Here is a 19024-nt window from a genome sequence, read left to right on the forward strand (position 1 = left end):
ACTTACATGTATATATTTATATTAATTTATGTTACATAAAAATATATTTTATATATAAGCATAACATATTTTTCTTAAATATATTCATGCATGTGTGTATATTTATATATACAACAATAAATATATACACAGTACACATTATATGAACAAAAACTTTTATTTTGGATGCAATTAATCGCTTAACAGCACTAAGTAACACAATAAATTAAATACATAGAAAAACGTACATAATATTTTCTTGTAAAACCTACTCCAATCTTTGTTTTATTTACAAGTTTGAAAAGTTATTTTTTACAGTGTTGAGAAGAATAATTGTCTTGCAGACCACTCTAATAAAATATTTTCACTTCTCAGTGTGCTGTTGAACTGTCAGTCCGGTGATGTTAAATGCATTTCATCCAGGACGAGTCTGTCAATCAAACCTGAATACACACCGTGAGTCTGTGGTGAAGGTACAGCTGGTGCTCATCCACACCCACAGGCTCCCTGGGGCCCCGGGGCCCCGTCACCTCTCTCTGCCCACAGACCCGCTGTAGGCTGACCCTCTCAATGGAGGTCATGACTGCACTCATGGTGCATAAATACTATAATAATAATAACAACAATAATAATAGTATATTTGAATTAATATCATTTTATTTTCCGTTTATTGTTTGTTTTGTTCATGTTATTTATTGTTTAATTCTTCAGGACTATTGTAACATTTTAATCACCACTTTAAACATTTAGTAATTTAATTCATGTTTAAAAATATCAAACAAATTATTAAAACAGTACAGAGTACATTCGATAAATATTTTAAACAATATAGTAATTTAATACTTTGTAAGTATTTTTAAACAATAGACCCAATTAAAATGGTAATTTAAATTATACCTATTACATAACAAAGTACAAAAAAATACAAAATAGTACACACACACACACACACACACACACACACACACACACACACACACACACACACACACACACACACACACACATACATATATATATAGATTAATATTATTCTAATATTAAATATACACATATAGTCTATTCATTATATTATTATTATTATTATTATTATTATTATTACAAATAAATAAAATAAAACTTTAAACTTAAATATTTTTCTTCATAATAATATTATTATTTTAAATGACATTTTTTATAGATATTTCATATATTTAAAAAAATATTAAAACATTTAAAATAAAGATTAAAATTATATAATCATTATGATAAAACATTATATATATATATACATGTATGCAATTATATACATAAATATAAATATCTATCTATCTATCTATCTGTCTAATGTAATTCATCATAAATTATGATCACTGTTTGAAGAATGAAATAAAAAAATGAAATGCTGTAGTAATTATATTATATCATTATAATTATATTTTGAATCATATGATTATAGTATATGATCGTATTATATAGTTGTATCCTTATAATTATATTTATATATAATTAAATGTTTTTTAAATAATAAATAATTTCAGTTTGCGTCCAACACTTATATTAATAACTACAAATTTGTGTGCAGACATATTCTGCTCATGGCTATCTAGTTTACTTTTTATCCAGTGTTTCAAACTCTTAACAAAACAGTTTGTTCCTGATCATTTTAATGTGTTATTCCTTAAAAACAACTGATTTAATCTCTAGCAAAAGTTGTTTGACCAAAGCCTATATTTTGCTCAGTAGGATTTTGTAAAGCATCATGACAGAAAAGAGGGAGCTAAAAGTGTGTTGTAATGCATTTTGACTATATTTTTAGCTATTAGCATGCAACAGACCAAAACACAGTGCATGAAAGATGTGTGAAAGACTTTATACATCACCAACTATTTAGTAGGAGATAAAGATAAATGCATTTTTTTAGACATTTGATCTTAAACAGAAGTTTAGTCTGACTAAATGTGCATCAGCACTCTAATTTTCATCTGCTTTCTAATGTTATTGAGTGTGTCTAGCATTCATGTAGGCTACTCATTGCCTGATCATTCAGTGTCCTCTAGATGGTGTCACCAAAAATAAATTAATAAATAAATGCACAAATGCTGAAATGAAAGTGATACCGTTGTTTCTTGTGAGTATATGTTTCTCTTATGCTGTTACTGGTGGAGCCCATGAGAGTTTTTGCAGGAAGTTATTGGTTCTTGACCATTTTAAGAAAGTACAACATGGCAAGATAAATAATGGTACAATGGTATTATTAATCCTATAAAGCTGTATCATATTTGATATTTATTTTTTCTTTATCATATGTGATATTGATGCAAATTTCTAAAGCCTATAAAATATAACATGATCAAAACTTTAAAAAGCACTACATGCCTTATGTCATCTGATTGATAGTTCTGTTTGAGCAATAAAAGTCCTTCTGATATAAGTGTAAAAACATCCACCATTAGGTTTTGGTTCTCGTGTCTTTTTGCTATGAAATTTGTAGGGCTGTCCTCAACTAAAGATTTTTCTGATCGTTTGTACAAGATGCACAGCAAATTTAGAAACCATGTTTCAGTAATTATAATACAATCAGCATCAGGTTTATTATAGACATGCTTTGTAGAATAAATTATATTGTGGAACTGTCTAACAACAACACTAATAGTAATACAATAATACTCATAATAATAACAATTTAGAATTTAAAAACATAAATTCAAAATGTATTAAATAAATAATATTAATTATATTTTTACTTATTATTTTTGTTGATGTTAATATGTAGCTATAAAATACTATTTCAATAATATTTTAAACATTTAAACAAATATTTTATTCAAATTATACAATCACTTTTAACTAAATAAAAATATTATATAGCATATACACAAAACATTGTTAATAATATGTGTAATTAAAATATGCAATTTTACTACCTACACACACACAAATAACAAAATATTTATTATTAATTCCCATAAGCTTCATGTTTGCCAGTTTGCGTGACACTGAAAAAAAATTTGGAGTAGAAAAAAAAATCTCACAAATTGCTAGTAAATTTCCCAATCAATTACAAAGAAACAACAACAAGTAATATTGAATTAAATGTGACATTTTGAAATAGAAAATGTAATTTTTTCTTAAAAAACATGATACATTTTTCTTTCATTTACAATTTTGAAGAATCGTTTTTACAGTGTTGAGAGTTAAATGTATTTCCAGGTATTGGAAAGGGAAAGTATTATGGTTTTTATTAAACCTGTTTGGTCGGGAAATGGACGCTAGATGGCGATACAAGATCAGTGCACAATTCATCTGCAGGAAGACTGAGAATCCGCTCGCGCTTTTCATAATGTTGTAGCTAGCACTACTGCTTTATTCTTTAAATATTTAAAATAATATACATTTAATTAGTTGTTTATACATTTTTTTTAAATAAAAATGATTAAATGTTTACATTTAAGATAAAAAAAAATATAATTAAAAATATAATATATTGTCAAAATATTGGATGGTAATTAAACTGTTATTTTAAAATAAATAAATGTGTCATTTGCATCCAACATCATGCTATTAATTTTTATAATAATAATAATAATTGCTGCTTCTTTCCTTGATTGATTGATTGATTGATTGGTACATCAGAGAATGCCAAGCCTCCTTTATGGGGTCACCTCACTTTCCTGGGGATTTGTGCAGATCTGTGCAATTATCCAGCGAATGAAGGTATACTGAAGACCTTGATTAGCTTGTTCAGGTGTGTTTGATTAGGGTTGGAGCTAAACTCTGCAGGGCAGTGGCCCTCCAGGATCAGCGTTCCCCACTCCTGATTTAAAACATGGAATAAAAAAGAATCTGTGGGATATTTTGAGCTGAAACTTTACATTCTGGGGACACCTGAGACTTAGATTACATTTTAAAAAGGGGCATAACAATACAATAAAAGGGCATAAAGGGTCCCCTTTAAGAAAGATTTATTATTAGATTATTAGATGAGTTATTAAAACCAAATAATGTTTTTTTTTTTCTTATACATTAAAATGGATTATTTCTAAGAGCCATACAAACACAAAATGCCAATGACATTATCTTAGATTAATTTAAGAAGAAAAGTGCAACACTCACTCGGCAAACAAAAGAAACAAAAGAAAACTTTATTTCTTTACGAACAATAACATTTTGGCCAACTTCAAGCCCTTAATCACCCGGATCTGTGATGGAGACCTTAAAGTCTATCTTTTAAGAAGAGGGCTGGTCCAGACTCAGAATAAATACCATCCACTTCCTCCTCACTCATTTCATATCTCATATACGACATATCCTACTCTTCCTTCTGTGGAGACTCACGTAGCATCTCTGGACTTACAGATTTGAAACTATAAACACGGTCAGTCACAATTAAGACTTTAAAAGAATTGGTGTTGGTGAGAGTCAGTTTTTTGTTTTGTTTTTTGTCGTCAAGGAGCTTGGAGGAATTTTGATGAGTTGGAATGAACTATGCACATGATTTATTTAGCTTTTCTGTGTGTGTGTGTGTGTGTGTGTGTGTGTGTGTGTGTGTGTGTGTGTGTGTTTGTTTTGTGATTTTAGAAGCTCACTGTGTTTCTGAGTGGACTCCTGCTGGTTTTTCTGCTTCCTGGTTGGACAGAAAGTGTTGAAAACAACACTGTGGACATCAATACTCTCACCCCTGTTATAAAGTTCTGTGAGCAGATCTTCAGTGTCTATTAAAAGTTAAAAAATTCAGGTTAACTATAAAGGTTTACATTGAAGGTTTAAGTTAAATCAGCTAAGAAAAAGCAGAGGGATGAGAAGCCATTGGTTAACTAATCATCAATAAAACATTAATCATTCGTCACCTTAAACAATTCATATTTAATGCTGTTTATAGCTATAAGAGAGTTGATAATAAAGATGGACATCCTCGTCAGTATGCTGTAGCCATCAACATGCAAAAGCATTACTGTCAACAGAACTTCAATCCTGCACAGAACAACTTCCTGACTCAAGAGAATGCAGAGAATGTGAAAAATGCTATTACTGATGAAACAAACGCACTTTACCAAGGTGCAGAACTCATCGCTGCGGGAACTAGAAAAAAGAAGAGATACAAAAGCCATTAAGAGTCTTTGCTGCTGAATCCTGCTGACAACTTGCCAATGACCAAACTTTTGAATAAAAGTAAAAATGGCTGCTCTGTTTTCTACACATTTGATTCTCCCTGTGTTAACACATGTCTGAATGCAACAGGCAATCACAGCATCATAAAGGCCCTGGAGAATTGGAAAAAACATGATGGAATTAAAGCTTTTGTCTTCAAGAATTTCTGGAAGTATGACACACACACACAAAAAAGATCTTCAGACTGAATTCAAGCAGATTGTGGCTCGTTCCTCTCTTCCACTGTGTAAATGAGACTCAGTGCTATGCTTGTAGAGGAGAAGGAAACAGTCCCATAGATTAACAATGTCTGCCTCAAAATCAGAACTAAAAATTATGCAGTAAATTTATTTCCTATGTGACACTGAATTAACATCTTCTGAAGAACTTATTTTGAAATTCAGTTTAATTAGATTAACTTGTAACATACATTTTAAAAATAATCTTGCTTCTCGCTACAAATAAAATACTAATGCTTGGCAAACTTTGTGTTTGGATTTATTTTTCAATATGAAATTTCATTAGATTAGATTAGATTAGATTAGATTCATTAGATTAATGCATATAAACACACACTGATGTGTTTCATAAAAAAGGTCAAAAACGGTGGCTATAAGGAGGCCTTAAGTATAATGGTTTATTGTGAATGGGGCATATGCAGGGGTTCATGTTCTGCAAACGTGATAAAAAAACAGATAAAAACAGTCTGCTGTAGAGTTAACTACTGACTACTGCAAGAAAAAACCAGACATACAACACTGATGTCAATTATAACAACTCTGAGTGTGTTTGAGTTTCAATTTTAGAGTGAATAAAATGTGTGTGTGTCTCTTTTATTGTGAATAAAACTGTTATGCCTATAACAAATGAATGTCAACATGCACCATGGATGAACAAGCTTGTCAGGGAATGAGACTTCACACTCCTGTCCCCATCAAGTATAATGGTCAAGTTCTCAAACACTTAGCTAATTACTGTGCTTTAAGAAACTGAAATGCAGGTAATTCTGATGATGGTAGTGTCTTAAGTTTTACTAGTGTTACAGGATGCAGAAAGGAAGAAAAGAGAGAGGGTAAAATATTTATAAACTTTTTGAAAGTCATTGTGCTTATACTGTATTTAGATGGCAGCTGTCTCTTAATACTGATATATACTAGCTTACTGCATAATGAAAAATAAATATTTGCTCAGCAATTGTTGTATGGTGGTTTAATTTCAGAATAATTTACGCATAAATGCAAATACACAACCCTTGAAGCAGGTAAGTATATAAAGTATTAAGTGAAGCCTTGTGAATTACAAACTTTTTCACAAATTATTGTGCACCTTTGAACAATGAGAACAGATCAGCAAAACAAAAGCATTTAAGATGTCATTTCTGTGCTGCAAATGCAAATGAAAGTATGTTAAATGCAATAATTTGATATGGCTGTAGATTAACTGTATTATTGTCTAAAAGTCACGAGTGATCACACTAAATAAATGAATGGCGTACATCTAATTATTTTTTATAGTTATGACAATATTTACTTGAACAGTTCTTTTTATCAGTCCTGCAAGTAATCCAAAGTCAGGATCAAGGTTTTTAAGAAATAGTTCAACCAAAAATAAACTTTCTGTCATAATTGTTGTAAAACATAACATGCTTTTACTACTTTTGCATTTACTGTAACATGCTTATTAATATGAGAGATTTACAGTGAATAATGTCTTATATTTCAGTCTTATAATAAGCCAATCACTGCTGTCAATTTACTATATGTGGATCTAGCATGATTCTTTTCTATATCTTCTATAACAGAATCTTAAAGAGTTATCAGTTTGGTCATAACAAATAATTCTCAGAGAAATGATATACTCACAATAGTCCACCTGAAGTGAAACCTGTTGCATGCGGTTTGTTGCTTAATGCACAAGTATATGTTAATAAAAGGTTATTTAGTCTTTCCCAAACACTCATTTCCAAACGCACTATTCAGAAGAGATGACAGCCAGAGAGCAATAATATGAGCGGTTAAAAGCAATTCAGATAGTCATGCAAGATTTATCTAGCTCTCCTCAAATAGGACACACTCACATTAGATGGTTCAATGCAAAATGACATTTACATATACTATTTATTTAGTTAAATGCATTTTCCTATCTGAGGAGAGTCTGTTAAATCAAATTTACATGCAGGCAGGCTGATTTACAGTCAACCACTCTCTGTTAAACACTGTCATCCTCCTATGCTCCATCTTTTTGGAAACAGAGCTCTTTGAAACAAGAGTCACATCGGAATGAAATGAAAGGGGTCATGACATGAGAAATCAAATTTGCCTTGATCTTTTGGCATATAAGGTCTTTGTACCATTAAAAAATCCAGCAAGTTTCATAGCTTAAAACGTAATCCTCATTACAAACAAAGACTCATTTTAGACAAGTAATTGCACCGTTGCTATGCAGTTATTGAAAATATATAGCAGAAGAGAGAGCATGTGAATAGATTTTCCATTGTGTAAACACCCTAGTAAAAAAAGCAATGTATTAAAAATGCTTTTATTTCATACTAAATATAGTTCAAATCTGTATTAACATATTCACGGATAGATCACTGATATAAAAATTATAATTAAACTTTATTTGGAGAACTACTTGTGCACAATGCATATTTCTTATTATTAAGCCTAAAATGTGTTTTAATATCATTATTGATGAGGGTTGTATAATCTTTATATAATATCAGTCTTAAAATGCAACTTTTCAGTCTTAAAATGTACTTTTAGTATACTAAACTGGTATATTTCAAGTCTACTAAACTGGAACAACTAATTTTGTACTTAATGTACTTTAATTGTGTGGAACTAGTACTTAAGTTCAACTTAAGATATATTTAAATATATTTATTTCATACTAAGTATACTATAAATACATTTCATATACATTTTAGTATATTTCTTTTTTTACTAGTACAATGATTTAAAAAAAAAACAATAATTTAACAGGAATCCCTGTGAATCCCTGAAACCCTGAAACTGAGTTCCCCTGAAGAAAGGTCCACATTATTTGCAAAATATCAAACATGTTAACAAAGGGATATTGATAGATCTTCCCCTGCTGAAGACAAGTAGTTTATCTATCTCTTTTTTTGCATGAGATTTGACACAAGAGCAGAATAAATGTGACGTTTGCTTCTCCAGTTCACTACTCTCACACCAGAGCAGATTTCACACTTCATCTTTGAGGAGCTCAGTTCACTGCATTTTCTCTAAAATCTAGGACAGTCATCATGGTAAGTTGCATCATTTGTTGACTGAAATTTTCATTTTACTCTCTTTTTACAATATTATACCATATAATTTCAGGCATACCAGGTTTACTCAAATATCTATACAAAAGATAAAAGAAAATCTATGTAAGGAACTACAGAAGACTGGTGATCCTGTACCACTGTAAACATGAATTTTATATCCTTTGTGGAGACCCAGGTTCAGATAAAGAAGTGATAGACAAATGTTTAGAACTGTAGGTCTCAAATTTGAGTTAAAGTTTTAACTGGTGTGCTATTTAGCTGCAGAGTGTTTTGAAGATACACTTCAATGCTCAAATGGAGGCTTTCATATGCTGCCTTTTTTTCTTTCAAGGAAAGAAAAAAGGAATAAAGGAAAAGTAGCCAACACACACAAAAAAATGTTGTTCTTCAGGAGTTCTTTGGGGTGGTTATGGTGATATATACTGTAGCACCACTGCCATACAAAGAACCTGTTAAGCCCCTGTATAGTTCTTTCAATGATCTTAGTCTCTTAGTTTAGTTGGGAAAAACTAGTTAATGACATTAAAATACAGTGTATTTCCTCAGTGTCATCTGCTTCCAACTATTTAGCTGTACAAAACAGCTTGTTTTGCAATACTCGTGTTCGTGTGGACAGGGCCTGATACCTGATACTATTGTATTATCTTAATAATGAACAAACTGTTTTTTAGTGCAAACAGTCGTTTATACAGGACTGTTTACTGCACTTTGTTATTCTTCTCGTTATTTCACTACAGCAACTAATGAACCGGAAATCTCGCACATTCACAGAAAACGGCTTACTTCCGCATTGAAAAATAAGGTGGATAGCACCTTAAAAGATAGGTGCTATAAACACTTAAAGTGGTTCCCCTGTGATTTAAATTATTGAAGCCAATAAACCACTTTTAGTTCTATTTAGCACCATTTTTTGTTTAGAGTGTAGTAATTTATACAGCTTTTGTTTTCAGAAAAATCTGCCAGTATCACCAGATGTTTTTTTTTTTTTTTTTTTTTTTTGATAATTTGTGATTTAAATGCTCATTTGTTTACACTTGGTGACAATATTATTAATGGTTTCATAAATTTTTTTTTTTTTTTTTTTTATAGTGTACACATACTGGCATTTCCAGCAAGATATTCACACTAGGCACTGTGGGGAGGTGGAACTTGTATTTGTCTCATAGGTTGTTTTTTAAAAGGGATATTTCACTCAAAAACCAAAATGTATTACTATGTCATTATTTAATCACCTTGGTGTTTTTCTAAAGCCATATGACCTTTTTTTCTCTAAACACAAAAGTCTGTTATTAAGTATATTTTTAGAGTGTTCTGAAGGCATGATAGGGTTTGATGAAAACAATGGAAATGTACTGTATTATTTAGTATTGGCTGTTGCTCTTGGTGGTTTATAGCTGTTTCAGACCATCCATTTTGTGATGAAATGAATAATGTTTTCCCTTCAGGCATCACTGAGGGGTCCCATCATCCTCTGCCTGCTTCATCTGTGTGTTCAAAGCATTCAGGGTGAAGTGAACCCTGCTGCCCTTGCTAAAATGATCCAGTATTTTGATGACCAGTAAGTTAGTTTATACAGTTGATAGTCAACTGAATTAAAATAAACATATTTAGTTTTAAATTCAAATGCATGTAAAAATTGTTGAGTTGATTAATATAAAAAGGTAAAAGGAACATGGTAAAAACACTTCTTGAAAATTGTGATAATCATATGCTATTGAATGTCTTCCAGTGTCCAGCCAACCAGCCACCCTGATGTTCAGTATGTAATGGCGATTACTGTTCCAAAGGCTCAGTGTACAGAAGAACAATCTGATATCCAGACTGTGTTCAGCAAAAAGGATGCAGAAAATGTGAGAAATCTTCTCAATAAAGGAGACAAATGTGTACTCTGCACATCATCAAAAAATATCATTGCTGCACGGCCAACTCAAAAACCAAAGGAACATGCTGAACACGTTCTGCTCTATCCACTCAGTAATTCTCCCATGGATAAACTTCTAGCAGAGACAGATGAGAAAAGCTGTGTAGTTTTCTATTCGCACAACTCACCTTGTGTGACGAGGTGCATTGAGGGTCAAGAAAATATTTTGGAAGGCCTTTCAAACTGGAAAAATATCAGAAAAGAGGCAATGAATGTTTTTGTCTTTAATAAGATCTGGCAGAAGGACGCGTGGAGGAAGGATATGGCTAAAGATCTCCTAAAAATTCATGAGCAAGTGCCTCTTTATCGGTGTACGAGAACAAATGTGATGGAATGTCAGAATTGTGTGGAAAGAAACAATGAGGATGTGATTGCTTTCTGTCTCCCTGAAAAGAAAGTTTAGGAAAATGCTTATGCCACTGCATGTTCTTATTCATTTTTAATACGTTTCTTTTAGCAAATTTTTATTTCTTATGCATCTTTTATGATTACAGTTTAATCCTTTTTATTTAGCTATTTGAATTACCATTGAGTGAAATGTGCTAACATGTTATAAATAAACTAGCTTTACCTTACTTCAATGATCAAGTGCTGGAATGTTATTGAATCACTTCAGCTCATAAGTTTCATAAAACTCTTTTTGCCCAGCATATATTGGATTATGAAATTAATTACTTACTCTCCAAACACACTTCTTTGAAGTATTATTCTTGAACACCCGTTCAGTGCCTATTAAGTGATTTCAATCATTTATTCTCTGTAGAATGTAATATTATTTTGTATAAATGTTTTTTTTTTTATATTAGTTATATACATTTGACTTATAGCAATAATCAAACATTTGACTTTGCAGACATAGAAATAAATTCTTATAGATAAATGTACTTGAAATTAAGTGCTTTAAACAAAACTCTTGTGACAAAACAAAGTTTTTCAAAGATGTGGTGCTACAAACCTGATAATCCAGTGATTAGTTCACACTCAAAAATATAATTGTATTAATCGCCAACATAAATAGAGTAGTTCTCTTCATGATGTTATGATGGTTTCTCAAAAAATAGGTATACTTCAAGTTTGATTAATTAAGTATATTTTAAGCATACTTTATGTAGTAAGTATATAAATGTACTAGTAGTATACTTGTAAATGTACAATTTCAACTCTACTTGGCACTAAATTGGCCCACTTTTTAGTTTCTAAAAGTATGCTTTTAAGTACACTTTAAGTGTAACAGTAGAAAACTCTGAGTACACAACCATTTTACAATAACATTTATCATTTGCACTGCAACTACCTCAAGTCAACTTATATATACTGATTGTTCACTAGTTAAAAACTAGAATAGAATAATTTTAGTTCATGAAGTAAACTACAAGTTCAGTAGTTTTTATACTGCAAGAAGTGAACTTAACCTCATACTTGTAATTTACTAGTTCTATTTTTTTTATACTATTTATATAATTTTATCTGTTTCTGTGTGGATTATTATTCAACAAAGACAAATTCTACCAAATAAATAAATAAATATTTTTTTTCACTATTTTGACATAGTAAATAAATGTGACTGAATACTTGCAGTGCGTCTCACCCTATGGCCTCACACAAGGTCATTCACATACAAAAAGCTTGGCGTGGCAAGGCGCGGCAACACATTGAAATATTAATCACAATTGCACAAGGCCAAATAGATCATGCTGATAATTGGTGCCTTGAGGGTGAATTTTAATGCATCTGTCTGTAAATACAGTAGCGTGAATATGTGGAGATTATATAATGCAATGACTGACACACACACATGCACACGCGTGCGCGCACACACACACACACACACACACACACACACACACACACACACACACACACACACACACACACACACATAGACACGAAAACTGCCAGATCATTTACAACCAAACCAACTGTAAAACAAAACAAACAAACAAAAAAAACAGACCACAAGGCCTTGCACCAAACTGTAAAACAGAAAATAACAGAAATGGGTAACACTTTAGTATATTCTCACTATTAACTAATTGCTTAACCATGACCATATTCTATTTCCCTAATCCGACCCAATACCTAAACTTTACAACTACCTTACTAACTATTAATAAGTAACAAATTAGGAGTTTACTGAGGCAAAAGTCATAGTTCATTGGTTTGTTAATAGCCATAGTTGGACCTTAAAATAAAGTGTGACCCAGAAAGGTTTTGGAAATGCAGTTTGCACAAGACCCACAGCAATATTTTAAATCATATTTCATTAATTATAGTCAGCATCATGTGTTATTGCCATTTAATTAAAATAAATTAATATTCAAAATAAATAAAACAAATGGGAAAGGGATTGTTACTTTGGTGTGTATTTCTTACAGCTTTGACATTATTTGCCAGATTTTATTGTTTTGAGCGAACACTCTCAGCTGTAAAAATGAAAAGATACTCGATGCACAATTTAGGTTCATTTCCTAGTAGAACATTTTGGAGAACCTTTTAGTGTGCCTCAAATATATATGTTATTACTGTGTACTATATTTGTCAGTATTTCAAGGGCCTTTCTTTGTATACTGTATGTTGAGGTTACTGGAGGAACCCATGAGAGTCTTAGGAGTTCTTGCAGGGATCTATGGGTTGTGTTTCTTATTGACAGTTTACAGGAAGTCCAACAACATTCACAAAGAAGTCAAGTGTGTTTTTGTCATGATGTTTGAAGGAGAGAGCTGGGTGAGTGTCAGAATAAACACCATCTACTTCCTCTTTCTCACCACTCCTGCTTCTTTACAGACTCACACAGCATCTCTGAACCGTCTTATTTTGGGCAACAGATAAAATGGTAAGTTATATTTCTATTACTTAATATCATTGCTAGTGGAGGCTGGAACTAAAGCACCTTCACTATTGCTCATGTTGGGAAATAAAAGCTCTTAAAATGTGTACACACAATAAGACTTAAAAGAATATTTTATTTTTAATAGATAGAATGCTACGTTAAAATTCTGTGCTTTATTGTGCACATATTTTTTGTATATATTATAAGTTTGTATTTGTGTGTGTTTTCTTCAGGTTTTTGCTGTACCACAGAGGATCCTCCTGATCTGCCTGCTTTATTTTTGCATTTGTGCAGTCGGTGAGACTGTGGACCCCAAAACTCTCATGAGTATTGTAAACAACTTCGAGAATTGGTATGTTGTTTTGATTGAACATATAAGTAGAATTTACAAAAAAAAAAAAAAAAAAAACTGCACATACACATTAAAATCATGAAATGAATGAACAAATATAATAAATATATAAAAAGTATAAAAAATTATAAGAAATTAAGAAATATATTAAGAAAAACTAACAATAGTACAACAGATTGTTCTGCTATTTTTTTTTTTGCCCTTTATTAAATTTGTTGTCCTTTATAATTACACCATCATGCAATAATTTTAACATTAAACTATTTTATCATTTTATTTTATTACATATAATACATATTCTTCATTTAATATTTGTTTTAGAATTTGAGAAATAAACTCTTACAAAATATTAAATTCCCACTGCTTTGTAATTTTCAGGTTGGGTAACACGGGACAATATGCTGTCGCATTCAGAGTCGAGAAGGACAAATGTCTTGAAGGTTCTGACTATCCAAGCAAGGAGTTGCTAACTAAAGTGAAAGAAAAACTTCAGCGCAATGAGGTTTACGTGAGCGATGACCTTATTGCTGCAAAGCCAAATGGAGTGGAACATTCAGAGTTTCGCCTAAAAAAAGATTTGGATACGATCTTGAAGGTTAAAGATAAGTGTGTGGGATTTTTCACTGTAAACTCACCCTGTCTGAAAACCTGCCTAGCAGATGGGCCATACAGCGTTAAAGACAGTCTTGTACAGTTACAAAAATATATGGGAATTAAAGCCTTTGCATTCAAAAAAATTTGGGAACATGATAAAAAGGCGGATGTGAAAAATAGATTAAAGGAAATTGCACGTGATTTGCCATATTATCTGTGTGAAAGAAACAAAGCTAAATGTGATCTCCTGAAATTAGAGTAATGCTTGACAGCTGCTTTCCTAACACAGATATAGTTTTATTTAGCTGAGGATTTTTTTTTTTAAATGCAACATTAAAATTGTCAAATAATCATCTATAAAAAGCATACATTTTTATATTGCATGCTTGATAGATGACAGTTATTGTTAAAGTAAACGAATGATAGTGTGTCTTCTTACTGCTGGAGCAAATAAAGATACATTTTATTGAGCATCATTTGTGGTTCAGGTATTATCTCTTTCGAACACATGCTATTCAAACATTGCTATGTGGCTATGTCTTTTTCTATATTGATATCCTTCCATTGTTTTATACCTTGCTGCATGTGGCATGATTATTAAATGCTAGTGCAGATTTAGATGATATAAATACATAAGTGAATATATAAAATATATTCACTGGGTGGAACTGCTTCACATAATAATAATAATAACAATAATAATAATAATAAAATTAAAAAATAATAATTCATTTTTTTATAATAATTAATTTTAATAACATTATTATTATTATTACAATTTTTAAATATTACTATAAATATAACTATAAAATTATATTCACTTCTAATAAAATAAAAATATATACACATTATTAAACCAATGTTATTTAAAATAATACATTACAATTAAAATTACCTACAAACACAAAAGCTTCATTCACACTTTAAAATGCTTCATGTTGTCCATTTTGGTGATATTCACTAAAAATGGTGTTGGAACAATTTTTTTGCTAGTAAGTTTCAAAAACAATTACAAACAAACCGCAAGTAACACATTGAATTGAATACGTAGAAAAACATTAATGTTCTTGTAAAACAGGTACAGCTGGTGCTCATCCACACAGGCTCCCCGGGGCCCGTATATTACCCTGAAGAACATGGGAAAGACACTATGCTGTTAATTTTGCCAGTTGTGTCGTGAAATGAACGCTAGATGGCGATACAAGATCACTCCATATACCACAACCACTACTACTACTACTACTACTATTACTACTACTACTATTAATAATAATAATACATTTTAATTATGTCTTTTAAAAAAATTACATTTTAATTGATATAATTTTATTCTTCGTTTTTTTTTGTTTATTTTGTTCATGTTATTTACTTTATCCTTTATGACTATTATAACATTTTATTCGTCATTTTAAACATGTAGTCATTTTAATTAATGTTTAAAAGTATCAAAATAAATAAATAAATAAAAATTAAATAGTACATAGTATATTTGAGAAATTTTAAACAATATACTATTTTGAATACTTTTTAAATATTTTAAACAAAACAAAATGTGTATATATATTAATTTGCAGAATAATAATAATAATAATAATAATAATAATAATAATAGTAGTAGTAATAACACAAGTAAAATATTTATCGTATTTTTCTTTAGAATATTATAAGATTATCACGTTTAAACAAATTATTAAAAATATTTAATATATTTAAACAACAATTAAAACGTTTAAAATGAATATTCAAATTATATTTAATATATTTATCATTACTACTAATGTACTAATGACAATTTTAATCAATATATAATTTAAATAAGCAATCGCTGATCTCTTTTTGATTGACAGCTACGTCACAAGAGAATGCCACGCCCCCTCCAGCAGAGCTCGCGGAGTGCGCGTCTCGTGCGCGGTGCAGATCAGTCGCGCGGAGCTGCACGAGGAATAAACAGGAATAACAGAGAGAGAGTAACGGGACGAATGGCGCTCATGGCCGGGATTATTTACGCGCTCGCCTCGCTCTTCCTGGGGATTTGTGCAGGTCTGTCCGCTCCGAGGAATCTTCCGGCGAATGAAGGTGAGAGGGGTTGAATAAAGAGGAAAAGTTTAGGGCGCCAGTTCCCGCAAACCTATTTATCACTTTTACTACATTATTTATCACTACGGCTTTTTTGTAACATTAGAAGTTTTTGTTGCAACTGATGTCTGGAAATATAAATAAACTGCACACTATTTATGTATGCAAACAGCGGGGCAGTAAAAAACTAACTTACATACTATACATACTAGAGATATGCCTCATATGCATTATTCACATTTAACATTTTCGATATATAATTATCCATTATTCTATGTATCCTTCCTCTATTTAGTTTTTATAATGTTTTAAATCTTTAGCATTAACTTTAAAGTGATTAGGGCGTTTTTTAGCAAAAGAATGGCAATAGTCTAGTAATAATTTGTTATCTGGATATATAAATAATAGCCTACATATGATGTCAAACATCATAATACAGGCTGTATATGACTTTATAATTAACTTGAAGATGATTTGCTGGCCTTATGGTCAGAATAAGTTTTCTTGTGAAGACTGGAGGGCTTTTTTTTTTTTAAAGCAGTCGTTACTGTAAAGCAGTGTTTGGCTATTTTTTAAGAAAACAACAACACGCCTTTCTTTATCTTTTGATAAAATACTTTGCAATTTATTATTTGTAGTAATTATCAGCCATAATTGTCTGCTAAGTTCAGTGCTTGGTCAAACCTCTGTGCACTTGTCTGTCACTTTTCAGCGGCTTTTGCAGCTGTTGTCATTATGTATCAGAGATTCATGGCTTCCAGCTTCATCATAGCATCAGTTTTGTCACTGTGGGTAAGAAGCACAGGCTCTGGTGATCTCCTTCTCAAGTCTCTGTGTTTTTCTCCTTCAGTCACGCTGCTGGATTCCAGATCAGTGCAGGGAGATCTGGCATGGGTCGCCAGCCCGACGGAAGGAGGGGTGAGTCCCTCTTCTCCAACTTCACCTCATTAGTATTCATACGTATAGTTCGAGCACCATTTCAAACGTTTAGATCTAAAAGCATCTAAAACCTAAAGCCTTGAAGGATGTACAAATGTTTACAAATCAACTGAGGTCGATATAATATTACATTCGTAGGTTAATTGCATTGCATTTCAAATAAATGAGAGGATTTAAAGATGTTTAACACCATCACATTAATTTAACGCAGATGTAAATTTAACTAATTCTACATTGTAACAGTTTCATTCTGTTCTGCTTTGATGTTCCTTTAATTTATTTTTTGATTTTGTGCAGGTTTTTTTATTTTTTTTAGTATTTTATGGTTTTAATTTATAAATAATTTTGTCATTAATATTGTCTTTTTAGACTTTTATATACTGAGAAGTGCCAGGAATTGTCTTTAAGTATTAAACTTTGGTGGTACACTTTTAAAAATCAAGGTCCTTTATTGACATCAAACGTTTTCATTGCACAAAAGTTCTTGTTCTGATTTTTTTTTTTTTTATTTCACACTTTTTTTTAAAGAAGTATTAAATAAAAAGCATGGACTTTCTGCCACAGGATAAAAATATAAATGGTAATTGTGACTTTTTATCTTACAATTCAGATTTTTCTTCTCAATTCTGAGTTTATAGTTCACAATTCAGACTTCCCTCTCACATTTCTAAGATTTCAGAAGATAAAAATCATAATTTTGAGATTAATCTCAGAATTGAAAGATACAAACTTTCTGAAGAGGAAAAGTTGGAATTGTGAGAAATAAACTTGCAATTGCAAGAAAAAAGTCAGAATTATGAGAAGTTGCAGTGAACAAAAAAAGTGTGGGAGTCTTTCCTCAGAATTGTGAGGAAAAAATTCAGATTTTTGAGTTTTTTCTCAGAATTGAGAGTAAAAAAAATGAATTGTAAGATAAAAACATGCAGTTACCTTTTTATTTTTCATCCCTTGGGAGGAACCCAAAATGGTTCTTCTATAGCATCACCATCTTTTTATTTTTCATCCCTATAGAATAAAAATTTAAGAACCTTTATTTTCCTCATTGTTCCCTCACAGTTTTGGTTCCAGTCTTCAGAGAGCCTCAAGGTTGTTTACATCTCTTATATAAAAGCATTTACATTTTAGACGCTGTCAGCGTGTTGATATTGTTTGATTCAGCATCCAAAAATGTTCATGTCACATATGAATACCTGCGAATACAAGTGAGATCAGCCTGCCCTCTCCACTTCTCTGGGATGTAAATTTGGAAAGCTAGGTTACAGCGACGGGTGTCAGATTTCCTAAATAGTTGAGGGAGACAGAAATGCCCTTTGTTAGGAAACTCTATCCCTTTTCTCTCAAAAGAGGTAGGGGGGAGAGTCTTGGCAACACGGAGGCAGAGAAAAGGTCTGTTTGAGTGTGTGTGTGTGTGTGAGATTTTAGATCGAGGGGGTCAGCGGGTTCTGTACGGTAATGTATGCTTCTGCACTGTTCGGAGCCCCTCATCACCAATTAGCCGTTTAACATCTTCAGATCAGGTGCATCTAAATTAGCACATCAGAGATTCAATAAAATACACAGAATTCCCTTTCATTCCGGAGCAGCTCGGCTTCCTTTCGCATCGATCCAAGTCTCATTGAGCTCCTGAGTTCCTCTCCCTCTGTGATCTTCTCCGTGATGGACAGGCCTTTGGCACGGACCGTGGGCGGATATTCAGGCTTTAATACGGCCAATTAGCTCCTTTCTCCTCTCGTCCCACTATCAGCAGCTCCAGGTTCTTATCTCTGTGCTGCTCCTCTGGGCCTCCGTAGTTACACAGATGAAGGGACGAGCCGAACGGAGACAATCACGCTCCCTGACGGACTCCAGATTGCTGTCAGTCTTATTATCTCACAAGTGCTCAATTAGTTTTAGCGCACGGTAAATAATTCC

General features: G+C 31.8%; 2 protein-coding genes across 4 annotated transcripts in view; both read left to right on the top strand.

Annotated features, from left to right (window-relative positions):
* Positions 1–8295: 8295 nt before the first annotated feature.
* Positions 8296–10903, top strand: LOC109107769. Its single transcript, XM_019120977.2, has 3 exons — positions 8296–8380; positions 9847–9959; positions 10131–10903. Exons 1-3 carry the CDS (start codon positions 8378–8380, stop codon positions 10723–10725), a joined length of 711 nt encoding a protein of 236 aa, XP_018976522.2. The 5' UTR covers positions 8296–8377; the 3' UTR covers positions 10726–10903.
* A 5027-nt stretch (positions 10904–15930) lies between these two features.
* The window catches only part of epha4l (eph receptor A4, like), a 37235-nt gene continuing 34141 nt past the window's right edge, over positions 15931–19024 (top strand). Inside the window, exons 1-2 of one of the 3 annotated variants that reach the window (XM_042740186.1) lie at positions 15931–16174; positions 17025–17092. In XM_042740186.1, coding sequence (XP_042596120.1) covers positions 15961–16174; positions 17025–17092 — 282 coding nt within the window. In that variant the 5' untranslated portion in view covers positions 15931–15960. The remainder of the gene's footprint in view (positions 16175–17024; positions 17093–19024) is intronic. The other 2 variants (XM_042740185.1, XM_042740184.1) reach the window with 2 other exon arrangements.

This window comes from Cyprinus carpio, chromosome B15 (assembly GCF_018340385.1).
Source record: "Cyprinus carpio isolate SPL01 chromosome B15, ASM1834038v1, whole genome shotgun sequence".
Lineage (NCBI taxonomy): Eukaryota > Metazoa > Chordata > Actinopteri > Cypriniformes > Cyprinidae > Cyprinus > Cyprinus carpio.